Source organism: Carcharhinus amblyrhynchos, chromosome 2 (genome assembly GCF_965287045.1).
Source record: "Carcharhinus amblyrhynchos chromosome 2, sCarAmb.v2.hapA, whole genome shotgun sequence".
Taxonomy (NCBI): domain Eukaryota; kingdom Metazoa; phylum Chordata; class Chondrichthyes; order Carcharhiniformes; family Carcharhinidae; genus Carcharhinus; species Carcharhinus amblyrhynchos.
The window spans coordinates 13,735,647-13,749,313 of NC_137325.1; the positions used below are offsets into that span (position 1 = coordinate 13,735,647).

Sequence of the window (13,667 nt, forward strand, 5' to 3'; positions counted from 1 at the left end):
ATGGAAAAGAGTGGCTAAAGTAAATGTTGGACACTTAGAAGATGAGAAGGGGGATTTAATAATGGGAAACAATAAATGGCCGAGGCCTTAAACAAGTTTTTTGTGTCGGTCTTCACAATGGAGGACACAAATAGCATACAGATAATTGACGGTCATGGGACTGTAGGGGTGAGGACCTTAAAACGATCACTATTACTAAAGAGGTAGGCTAATGGGACTAAAGGTAGACAAGTCCCCGGGTCTGGATGGAATGCATCCCAGGATACTAAAAGAAACAGCAGAAGTAACAGCAGATGCATTAGTTGTAATTTATCAAAATTCGCTGGACTCTGGGGAGGTGCCAGCTGATTGGAAAACAGCTAATATGCGCCACTGTTTAAAAAAGGAGGTAGACAAAAGGCGGGTAACTACAAGCCAGTTAGCTTAACATCCGTAGTTGGGAAAATGCTGGAATCTATCATTAAGGAAGAAATAGCAGGACACCTGGAAAACAGTGGTTCAATCAAGCAGATGCAGCATCGATTCATGAAGGGAAAGTCATGTTTGACGAATTTACTGGATTTTTATGAAGGTGTAACGAGTGCGGTTGACAGAGGGGAACCGGTGGATATGGTATACTTAGATTTCCAGAAGGCGTTCGATAAGGTGCCTCACAAAAGGTTGCTGCATAAGATAAAGATACACGGAGTTGGGGGTAAAGTGTTAGCGTGAATTGAGGATTGGCTATCTAACAGAAAGCAGAGAGTTGGAATAAATGGGTGCTTTTCCGGTTGGCAGTCAGTGACTAGTGACGTGCCGCAGAGATCGGTGCTGGGGCCTCAACTGTTTACCATATACATGGACGATCTGGAGGAGGGGGGGCCGAGTGTGGGGTAACAAAGTTTGCAGATGAACAAAGATGAATGGGAAAGCAAATTGCGTGGAGGATATAGAAAGTCTGCAAGAGATTTGGACAGGCTAAGCGAGTGGGCGGGGATCTGGCAGATGGAGTATAACACTGGCAAGTGTGAGGTTATTCACTTTGGAAGGAATAATAGTAAAACGGACTATTATTTAAATGGTGAAAAATGACAACATGCTACTCTGCAGAGGGACCTGGGGGTCCTTGTGCATTAATCACAAAAACTCAGTTTACAGGTGATCAACAAGGCAAATGGAATATTGGCTTTTACTGCGAGAGGGATGGAGTATAAAAGCAGGGAGGTCTGCTGCAATTTTAAAGGTAGCGGTGAGGCCACACCTAGAGTACTGTGTATAATTTTGGTCTCCTTATTTAAGAAAGGATGTATTAGCTTTGGAGGGGGTGTAGAGAAGGTTCACCAGGTTGATTCCGGAGATGAGGGGGTTAGCTTATGAGGAGAGATCAAGTAGACTGGGCCTGTACTCATTGGAGTTTAGAAGGCTGAGGGGAGATTTTAGAGAGACATACAAGATAACGAAGGGGCTAGAAACAGTGAGATTGTTTCCACTTAGAATGGAAACAAGAACTGCAGGGCACAGCCTCAAAATAAGGGGGAGTCAATTTAGAACAGAGTTGAGGAGGAATTTCTTCTCCCAGAGGGTGGTGAATCTTTGGAATTCTCTGCCCATTGTAGCAGAGGAGGCTACCTCGTTAAGTGTGTTTAACTCACAGATAGATAGATTTTTGACTAATAAGGGAATTAAAGGTTATGGGGAACAGGCGGGTAGGTGGAACTGAACCACTATCAGATCAGCCATGACCTTATTGAATGGCGGGGCAGGCTCGAGGGGCTAGATGGCCTACTCCTGCTCCTATTTCTTATGTTCTTTTATCATATTACAATACCTCCAATTATATTGCTCAGTCCAGTATCCGGGATGTGGTTTTATCAAGCATCACTGTGATGTGATGTAGCCATTTGGACATCGAACGAAATATATCACATTATTGACTTGAGGTAAAATATTTATCGGGTGGATTGAGATTGTATGGTAGAGTTCCTCACAAATGTATTCACAATAATAGTGACCGAAGAAATTTGTTGATGTGACAAGCAACTTTGTTCTGGCTCTCCAAAATCTCATCTGCAATCAGTTACAATGCACAACATGTATATTTTTTGCCCCATTTCACCAATGTATTTACAATATTCAAGATGATTCTACAGGACATTTACTTGTTTATTCTACCATTCCTTATCCAAATCATTTTTTTTTACTAGTTATTTACTTGATTAAGAGATTTTTACTCCCAATATTTCCCCACAATTTTTTTTTTAGTTCTTATGGAAGATACATACTCCACATGTGGGAAGCATGGAAAACAACATTCAAAAGGCATCTAGATAAATCCACAAATAGGGAGGGAATACAGGGATATGGACCACTTGGGACAAAAAAATATTTGATTAGAGAGGCATCTGTGTCTGCACAGACTTTAAGGGCAGAAGAGCATGTTCCTGTGCTGTGTACTGTTCTATGTTCACACTGAGGCAATACAATAAGATAATGGACAGTTTCACTAAGATGCTGCCTGGGTACAAGGAAATGGAACTACAGAGAGTTAAACATATTGGGCTATTTTCATTGGAGTTTCAAATTCTCACCTGTGCCTCTGTGTCTTTATCTCTTAATGTCTTCACTCCTCCCCATCTGTTTAACCCCCTCAGTTCTAAAACCTTCTGCTGAACTATCCTTCTTCTGACTTTGTTGTTTTGTCTGTTCCCACTTCCTTCGCCCCCTGATTAGCTGCCTGACTTCAGTTGTCTGGGTCCATATTTTGTCTGGGCCCAAAACCTTCAGCCTCTCCCTGTTCGAAGACCCTCCTTAAAACCCAACCCAGACCAAGCTTCCGAGTCAGCTCGAATAGCCTGTTCAGTTCGATGTCCGTTTTCGTTTTGACTGATTATGCCTCTGAAATAGATTGACACATTTTTCCACCTTAAAAGGCACAAGTGCAACTGTTGTTGCTGCTGTTTGGTTATCCACAACTCCTAAGGTAGAAAATAATATTTTTAAGGAATATATATGTCATCTTCGCAATCCCATGTTGGTCACAGCCACACCTGTCAATTTTCTGTTCCACTTCAGCCATCTCAGTCCTCACTTTTCTAAAATACACCCTATTCCTAAATGGTCCCTTTATCTTTGTTCCAACCTTTTCCCTTTGAACCTTTAAGGAATCATATCATGATCACTATTACTGAGGTGCATACCCACATTTATTTCATCTACCTGACCTGTTTAATACTCATAACTAGATTTGCAATGAAGACATATGGCTTGAAGGAGTCCAACAAACATTTTTAGAATTCTATTTCCTTTTCTCCATTTTCACCTTTCATGACCCAGTGAGACTAATCCAGGAGTGAGAAGCAATTTTCTTTTAGGTATTTCGATCATTAAATGATTTATTTTATAAACACGTTTAGTTATTTAGTTCCAGTAGTGTACATTTTTATTTTTTAAAAAATCATTGCTCAATAAATTTTACTTTATATTGAACTGCGCAAGGAAGAAAAATGTCACTAATAACAACTTGAGCAAAACTGAGGCAATTGCTGTTTCTTGAGGGGTACAGTGGAAAGTTATTCGAAGCATCTGTATGATCGATTGGATTGGAAAGGTAGAATAGCCAAACTAGAGCTTTTATTCACTGTACTGATATCAGTGGATAGTTTATTAGGAGAATAAATCATAACTAATCAGGTGGAATTATCAATTAAAAATAATCAAAATGTGACTGTAAGCAAAAAAAAAACTGCTACACCAAAAGGCTTGAAAAGTTATTACTGACATTACCTGAGAATTCAAAAGCAAAAATACTGCAGGTGCGGGAAATCTGAAATAAAAACAGGGAATCCTAGATATACGCAGCTGGCCAGGCAACATTTGTGGGGAGAGATTTCCTGGGTTCTGATAGAAGTCCAGAGCTGAAACAAGAACTTTCTTTTCGCTGCACAGTTGATGCCTGCCTTGCTGGGTGTGTCAAAAATCACCTGTATTGAATTAAGAATCATCGTCTTTGGAATTAAGTGTTTCATTTTACTGAGAGGTGTGCTCACTCCACGAAATAGGTAATTTACCTGCTCGGTCGTACAGTATGTGAGACCTTTGAAGTCCTTCTTTTATATGAATTTCCTTAATTACAACCTTCTTTGCTGCAGTATTTTTAGGTATATTATTGCTCAGGGCCTTTTTCGTTTCTGCAACTTTTGCTTGAATTGCAAGATGAAGTCCATTTAAAGCAGTCCTCGCGTCACCATCACATAGGTAGGCAATGCTACGTATTGCTTCTGGTTCAATAGAAATGTGCAACCTATAATACAAAAACTGAAACTGAGGACACTTAATCGTGTTTCTTGCTACCTACAGTTTTTTTTCAGATAGATGAGGAATCAAACTCTTAATTGCTATCCAGTGACTGCCAATGGAAAGTATGCATGTATCACATTGTGTGAAAACAGAAGCTGGTTCAACAGCAAAACTATGCCATAGATAAATTACCTGAAAACACTTGTGATTTGGGGCAAGAGGATTACTGCCACCTCTCGAATCTAATTACAGCGAATTTGCATCTTCAGGAATGGAGTGGAGCAGATAATTTGGGACAAATTACAATGTTTTAAGCGTAAGTATAAACTGGACAAATGTCAAGTGCAGCCACATTCAGAATGTAATGGACGTTATTCAAATTTAAAAATGTTAATAAAGGAAAGTTTAAAGCTTCTTTATTGGTGTCACAAGTAGGCTTACATTAACACTGCAATGAAGTTACTGTGAAAATCACCTAGTTGCCACAGTCCGACACCTATTTGGGTACACTGAGGGAGAATTTAGCATGGCCAATGCACCTAACCAGCATGTCCTTTGGATTGTGGGAGCAAACTGGAGCACCTGGAAGAAACACATGCAGACAGCGGAGAACGTGCAAACTCCACACGTCTTGCGGATTGTGGGAGGAAACCGGAGTACAGTCCACACTATTTAAACACAATTTATCATTTACAAAATCTAAAGTTTATTTATTATTGCCGCAAGGTTGCAATAACTCCAAGTTACAGTGCAATGAAGTTACTGTGAAAATCCCCAAGTTGCCATACTCCGGCAACCTGTTCAGGCACACAGGAAGAATTTAGCATGGCCAATGCACGTAATCAGCATATCTTTTCGGGGAATCCAACGCAGACACGGGGAAAATGTGCAGACTCCTCACAGAAAATGACTTTAGCTGGAAATTGAACCTGGGTCCCTGGCGCTGTGAGGCAGCAGTGCTAACCACTGTGCCGCCCATAAGTTGAGATAGTCTCAACTTATAACAGCAATTGAGTAGCAGCAATTTAGTATGCAACTGAGTTAAAGTATTTTGTACACAATTAACGCTAACTTTGCAAACAACAAATATACAATATTAGTAGTTATTAAACTACCCTGCAGTAGCACGCTGTTTCGAGAATATAAAAGCAATGTCTTGAATCAACTTTCCTGAAAACAGAATTTGGAATTATGATTATAGTCATTAGTTATGTATATCAACCTGAAAATTATTTTAAAAACCCATTGACTAGAATTGCCCAGTTAATAAAACACATTATATTGTTTCAGAAAAAATAATTCAAAATAAGTTCCATAAAAATAGTTAAAATTAAAGGATAGTTTAATACAAAAATACTCTTATATTGTATTTATAATGACAGTGAGATTATAGAGTACTCTGTTTCATTCAACAATTAACAGAAGCACATCACTCTAGGCAAGTACTGGCCTGAAATTAGTATTTGCAGCATAATACCACCTTTAAGCTAAATAACATTTACTGGTGCTGTATTTATTTTGCTTGTTTAACCAAAATGTGGGCTATTTCTACATCTTAAATAAAAAAAATGAAGTGTCGTTTTGGTTTTCCTAAAGTCTGGTTTCCAGCAACCACTTAGGGGGAATAATGTGCATCACACATGGAGAAATGTGATGTTTTACGGCAGAGTGCAAAACCTGAATCGATATTGTTATGGTTCAGGTTGTTATATGGAGCCCTCCTGGATCATAAGTTTTGCATCTTGAATTTGGCTAGGATAAGCCTGATATGTTTCACTTCAGGTATGATTCAAATAAAGCTTTTGTCAAACAAAGTTTATTTAAGAATATAGTTAACGCGTATAGTAAGAAAATTAGCAGGAACTTTATCAATTACAAACAGGAAATACCAAAATGACCGCTATAATGTACAATCTTTAATATATCATCATATAACAATCAAAACCAAAACCTTCCATAGATAAAACCCTGTAAACAAGTTCAACACAGCAAAGATTAATGCTCACATGATACTGGAAACTGAGTCCTTTGGTTGAATCTACAATCCTCTGGATTCATTCAGAACAAGTTTAAGTCACAACACCTTCTCAGAATCCCAAGGAGAGACTCTCCAGTCAAGCCACCAACTGCAGAATTTCCAAAACAACAAGGAGAGAGGGAAAACACTTTACTGCCCTTTCTAAAAACTAAACTGTAGCTCAGAACTGAAAATGAAAGAATTTCTGTCACCTGACCTGCCAACTAGTTTTTTTCCTCCTGATAATGCAGGCTTATAAAAAATTCTAAAGTAAAAACAAACAACTCCAATCCAAGCCACTTAAGGAGCAATAAAAGACATCTGGTAGCTAACCCGATGCCATAATGACATCAGCTAAGGCTGTGAGCTGAGGAACACTGACCGCGAGAGCTGCAAAATCACGATTTTAAAAATAACTTTCTTAAAGGTATACTAACATCACAATGTACAGAACAAAGGTAGATAAGGAGATGATCCAAGAGGATGATCTCAAAGGGAAATGTTTCCACTCCAAAATGTCTCCAGAGAATGTTGCTCAAAATCTTTACTGCAGTTTCAACAGAATAAGATGTGAAATCAATCTATGGTTATAACTGTACTGCAATGAGCAAAGTACATTTTGTGGCTCTGAACGTATATCATACAAAATTCCACTTTTTGCAAGGACCTTCACAGCGAGCAATTCCTGCACAACAATGGTTTGCGCTGATCTCCCATAATAAATGGCCTCTAGAGGACTCAAACTCAATAAATTAATTCAGAGTCAATGATATTTGGGACATCAAGTCAAAGTTCCATGCAAGCTTCCACATCTTTCCTGTAATGAGGCGACGAGAACTGCGCACAGTATTCCAAGTGGGGTCTGACGAGAGTCTTATAAAGCTGCAGCATTATCTCCCGACTCCTAGACTCAATCCCTCGATTGACGAAGGCTAGTACACCATACACCTTCTTGACCACATCCTCCACCTGCGAGGCCGATTTAAGAGTCCAATGAACCCGGACCCCAAGGTCCTTCTAATCCTCTACACTGTTAAGAGACTCACCCTTGATATTATACTCCTTCATCCCATTGGACCTGCCAAAATGGACCACTACACATTTATCCAGGTTGAAGTCCATCTGCCACTTCTCCGCCCAGTTTTGCATCCTATCTATGTCACGCTGCAACTTCTGACATCCCTCCAGACTATCCACAAAACCACCAACCTTCATGTTGTCGGCAAACTTACCAACCCATCCCTCCACTTCCTCATCCAGGTCATTTATGAAAATTACAAACAGCAAGGGTCCCAGAACAGACCCCTAGGGCACTCCACTGGTGACCGATCTCCATATAGAAAGACTCATCCACAACCACTCTTTGCCTTCTGCAGGCAAGCCAGTTCTGGATCCACAAGGCAACAGCCCCTTGGATCCCATGCCCTCTCACTTTCTCAAGAAGTCTTGCATGGGGGACCTTATCGAACACCTTGCTGAAGTCCATATAAACCACATCCACCGCTCTTCATTCGTCAATGTGTTTAGTCACATTTTCAAAAGAACTCAACCAGGCTCGTAAGGCATGACTTGCCCTTGACAACGCCGTGCTGACTGCTTTTGCTCATACTAAACTTCTCTAAATGTTCATAAATCCTGTCCCTCAGGACATTACATTATAGGACTTCTTTATATTATAGGACTTCTTCTAACTGCAAACATCAGTTTCTATTTCAATATCTGCATTTGACTTTTGTGCCAATTTACTCCTTTAAATTTAGTTACATGGCCTTATAATACACTACAGTCTTTATTTTTATCTATCAATATTGCACAATCTTATGTTCCATAGTAAAACTTTTGGCACCCCATTTGTCCCAAAAGAGCACAGTCTGATGGCTTCCAAATGTCGAGGATATCCATCTGAAACAGGCCTGAGTGTTTTGAATGCACGGATAAAGGTCTGAATGATGATTTTAGGACCACAATCAATATTCCTCATCAATTGGATAGAGCTTGTGCCATGCATACTCTACCTAGTTGATAAGTCTTTGGAAACCTAACCAGCAGTTTTTAAACAGGAACTGCTGATGAAAGGGCAACTGAGTGTAATTAACAATTTGGCATTGGCAGCTCAGTCAACTGGGGGTTTAAAGGATTTCTGTGGACCCTAAGTGAGCAGTGGAGTGGCAAGGCATTAAAGTGAGGGAAGCACCCCATGCTACTCCTGGCCTACAAGCAACACTACCTTTCGGTTCCAGCCTTTCCTATCTCAATTCAGCTGGCCTGCAGATATTAAAAATAAGATATCAGTAAAATGGAGGCACTTGTAAGGACCAACACATCTCCCGAGGACAGATTAGTTGCTGTCTTCTAACTTGTCTCCATTAAAACCAGAAGAGGGCTGGTTGCCCATTTTTCTTTTAAACTCACGGAAAGCACGTTTTAATATTAAAACTAAATTTCCAAGATGTTACACTTGTTCTTGTAATTTACATATATGATGTTAATCGGATAGGCATTAGGGAGTTGCTAAACATGAAAACTGAAGACATCAAATACATACACAACCTCCCTAACCAATATTCTTTTTATACAACTGATGGTAAGTTCAACAGGAGAAACCAGACAAAATCAAACAATGCACAGCAACACGTTTTTCATTGTGACTGCTGCATCAATATAGACACAAGTTAAAACTGAAAGCAAAAACATATGGCATAATTTCACTACATGTTTTCTCACTCAGCATCCCTTTCTATATCATGTTTCAATTATGATTCTCTAATCTCATTTTAACCTTTAAATAATTCCTTGGCCAAGTTACATTTGCTTACAGGATCTTTTACCTCACTGCGTCCTGTTCCGAAAGTGGCTCGTTGTGGATTATAGAGTTCCACAGGAACCAGTTCCTTCAAGTGCCTTGTCCAGGTGGATGTTATTCATGTGTAAGCCACATCAGCAAGCCCTATCTTAAAACTGGTGAACCTGTTTATGTAACTAACGAGTAAGGGCCAAACGCTGAAGTTTGTAAGGAAAGAAAGAGCAGGGGGAACTGGAAAGTCAAGCAACTGTCAAAAAATAAACTAAGCAGCTGGAAAGTTGGAGAAATAAGATAATAATACAAGGACAGTAAAAAAGTGCTGCTTATATACATCAGGAGGAAGAGAAGGGGGAATATGAATCCTGGGCTATTTATAAGTAGCAGGTGGATGGCAGCATTTATGAAGTGACAGGACTAATAAATCAGATTGTGGCTATTTTGAATAATGGAAACAGAGGGAAGATCAAAGTGACGCTCAAATCAAGAGGGGGAATGAAAGAAAGCAACTTGGATACCCTTTCAATCAAGATACACGACCGCCATGAATACAAGATTTGCAAGTAATTTAGGACAGTGTTTCGGGGATTGAGGAAGAAACTAATGTCAGTGTTGAAGGTGCGAAAGGTCAGTGATGAGAAATAGTGTAGGTTTGAGACAAATTAGCATGTTTTGGCTAATAGAAAACAGATGATAATGTACATTATGCACATGTGAAATTAACTTAATCTGGCATATTCAGACAGCAATCTGTTTGCAACGAAGTGTCTCAGGTAACAATAAGCCATATCTTTGGACTGACTCTCTGGAATTGAAATAAGTAGGAGAAAGAGGAATCTGTAAAGTTAGAATTGCAAAATACACAATGCAGAAAGAGGCCATTTCAGCTTCAAGCCTGTCATGGTTTCTTGGAAGAGCTTTCCAATAAATCCAATTCTCCTTCCCATTCCCCATAGTGCTACAAGACTTTTCCCTTTCAATTATTAATCCAATTTCCTTTTGAAAGTTACTGTTATATTTGCTTCCACGCACCCTTTCAGGCAGTGCAATAACAGATTGTCCCAGAGGATTAGACCTGATTATAGAGAAAAAAAGCTAGGATAGGTTAAGGAGAAACAGGTCAAAATGTAGCCAATTCATTAGTTTTTTTTCAGAGATTACCGATCTGGCAGGTGAAACTGAAACAGCAAACACCATTTACCTTGAGATCAGGAAGGAATGCAACACTTGAGACTTACTAAGAAAAAAGATGTGTGGTTGAACCTTTTCATCTTGCTTTGTGAGAGTACCAAATATCAAAAGGGAGTAACAATTGATATTGCATCAAAGAGTGTGCTGACTAATTGACAAGTGGACTCTCATTGATAGGGGCTTTGCCACGAAGAATGCACCAGGGAACAATTAACTACCAAATTTTTGTTTAAATTCAAATCAGGTAGGTCCACTCTCAGTCAAAGCATTGCAACGGGGAATGAACCAGGTAATGGCTGATTTGTTTAAAACAAAAGGCTCAATTTCTGGACATATTTCTATTTGCAAAGAACAGGACCCTGCGTGTGAATATGTGTAGCTTCCAGTGTAAGTAAGCCACACTGAGAGCCTGACCGAGAATCTTAAAATTGTCAGGGTAATTCTTAGCACAATCACCATTGTTTAGTAAGTGTTGTTCAAATGCAGAATCACATCTAATGTTGGATACCATCTTCAGAATTTTGCAAGTACAGGCAGATTAAATATAGTCAGTAATATGCCCGTTGCAAACCACCGAAGGGATATGCTGTTTGATACGATTCCTTAGTCACTGGGACACCTGGCCTACATACATGGGATATATGGCCTACAACCTGGCAGCATACTGATGCTGAAATTCATATATGACATCACTCACCTATGTGGTAGGCAGGATCATCTTTTTAGCTTTGCCGTTAGTTAGATTAGGCTCCATCTAGTCGAGACTATTGCATAATATTAGAATATTGCACAGCAACAGAATAAAATAACAAGCTACACTTGCTGCTCAATTTTTTTGTCCTTTGCAAACAGGAAGAACGTGTCCACGCACTGAGCCTTTGTCAAGTAAACACAAGTTTGAGGGCTAGCCAATCCCTCGTTCATTCCCCATGGCAATATCTTGACCAGAGTTTGTTTACTTGTTTTGAATTTAAGCAAAAGCTGGCAGTTAATGGCTCGCTGGCAATCCTCCATGGCAACACCTCTACCAATGAGGTGTTGCCAACAAATCAACAACTGCCTCTTCCCATGCAGTATAAATTAATGAGATCTGGTATGCTTGCAAATCTGTCCTGATGAGCGCAAGATGAAAAACCTCAACAGAATGTCTATTTTCCAACAAAACTCAAATACAACATTGTTCCAATTCATAATTAGCATGTCCATGCAAGATAAAAAGAAGTTTGATTGGAATCATGGATGGCTGAAGGATCGACAGCAAAGAGTCGTGGACTCTTGGTGGTGTCAGGATAGAAACCAGTTGACAAGAGTTCTACAGGGCTTTGTGTTCATTAAGATTTTCATGAACAATATGCTAAACCCAAATTGTTTAAGATGTTACAATTTTGTCACTGATATTGGTTGCTTTGCCAATGCTGTTAATTAATGAGCAAATACCCAAAAATCTCTGAGCAAGCTAGTCAAATTGTAACAAGGCTATGCTGAATTATTGTACTCGTATTACAGGAAATGCATTAAAATTATTCAAAACATTTAGAAGAAGGCTAGTAGGTTAATCTCTGTACATAGAAACTAAATTTAATCAGAAAATATTCAGACTTTGGAGAGGAGGATGAGGAAGATTACTGAAGCATTCGAGATATTCAGAGTGTTGGGAAATTTGGCTGCAGGAAAAGTCTTTCAGGTACAGGAGTTGAGGTTAGAGGTTGTAGGTTTATATTAAAGGTGTCAAACAGCAGTAGGAAATTTAGGCATAGTTTGAAAGCAGAAAACAGTTAATTTAGCTAGGAATCATACTCGGGTCAGTGTATTATTAGCTTGGTTCATTTGTTAGTATTCTTGAATCAGAGACTTTGGGGGTATCACTAACTAACTACTGATCTTCCACCATGCTTTCCTCTCCAAACCTATTCCTTCCCTGATTTTTGCTCACCTCTACAGCAACACCATCCAAATCACTCCTATAGGTGCCCCTACTTCCTACAGCATTGAAAAAGGTCTAACCAATGATACTGGCTGTGAACTATTATCACTTCTTGTTCTCCCTGAAGTCTTGGCAGCTTCAGACCGTTGATCACATCACCACTGTCCAGTTTGATTGGACAGTTCTTGCTTTACTCCGCTCTCACTATCTAATTTTAGTCAGTGCAGTCTGACCACTTCCACCTTCAGTAGTGTTCAGCTGTCTAACCTTGGGAGTTGAAAGGTTATTGTGGGTTAGGTGGGATTGTGGAGTTGAGTGTACAATCAGATCAGCCATGATTTTATTGAATGGTGGAGCAGACTCGAGGGACTGAGAGGCCTACTGCTAATTTGCATGTTTGTATGTCAGAATAATCAGGCAGGGTACTCTCTAAATTATACAAAGTTTCCACAAATTCCTGCCCTCCTGTCCCCAAAGGGACCCATTTTGGTGGTGTTAGAGAGAGGTTGATTGGGGAAGTGGCAGGGAGGGAGGTTAGGTGGTGTTGAGGGAAAGGGGTTGGTATTAGTTTAGTGTCAGGTCAAAATGAACTGGCATAACTTCTTCAACTTATAAATCAATTGGAGAGAACATCTGCAGCAACACTTCGCTGAAAAGTCACATGCATGCTCAGCATGTGCCTCACAAAATATATTAGCAAACCCATTATTTATAGAAGATGCAAAGGAGGTATGGAACATTAATACTATTGAATTCAGTGACATCAATTGTTTATATGTCAAGTGTAACAATGGCAGGTAGTATAGAATGGATGAAATGCAAAATCCTCAATGAGCTTTAAGTACTAAGTCAAAACACTGTCCACAAATGCACCAACAAGCAAGGTATAAAACCTTTTTATACAAAGGGAAAACCTAAAGAAATCTCTGCACCCTATTTTGTTATTGCTCTCTTCATGCTTAACTGAATACTGTTAATTTATACTTCTGTAGTTTTATCCTATGGGTTAGTCTTCATTCATTTTTCATCTGTGATCACATTTTCCTTAAAGTTTTTCACAACTGGACTGTGAGATAAATTCCACTAGAAAGGAGAACACTTGGATCATGAAGTATAACCTTTTTAGCAGCTGAACTTGTCATGAAGTCATATCTTTATCAAACAGGAAACCATCTGAATTCTCACTGTGAGAATTTAGATATGAACAGCCGTGTTCCTACAAAAGGTCCGACCGATTCACAACTGGTGCTATCCCTAAATGTTCAAGGGCACGGCTGTGACGTTAGTTGGATCTATGGCAGAAATTCATTGTTTATTCAGAGGAAAGGTAAAGAAAATCACACGTGTCAATCTTTGGTCCATATTTGAACACCAATAGTGTTGTACATAAGTACAATTACATGTGATGGTGAATGTACAAGGATTAAGTTAGAATAAAATAAACACAGGTGTGAGGGATG

At 39.3% G+C, this 13,667-nt stretch overlaps 1 protein-coding gene across 3 annotated transcripts in view; it reads right to left on the reverse strand.

The window, feature by feature from the left end:
* The window catches only part of wrnip1 (WRN helicase interacting protein 1), a 44,162-nt gene that overhangs the window by 10,064 nt on the left and 20,431 nt on the right, over nt 1-13,667 (reverse strand). For all 3 annotated transcript variants that reach the window (XR_013888556.1, XR_013888557.1, XM_080202742.1), the window contains exon 4: nt 4,047-4,279. Coding sequence is in view for 1 of the 3 variants with exons in the window: in XM_080202742.1 (XP_080058868.1) it covers nt 4,047-4,279 (233 nt within the window). In the remaining 2 variants the exon portion in view is untranslated. The remainder of the gene's footprint in view (nt 1-4,046; nt 4,280-13,667) is intronic.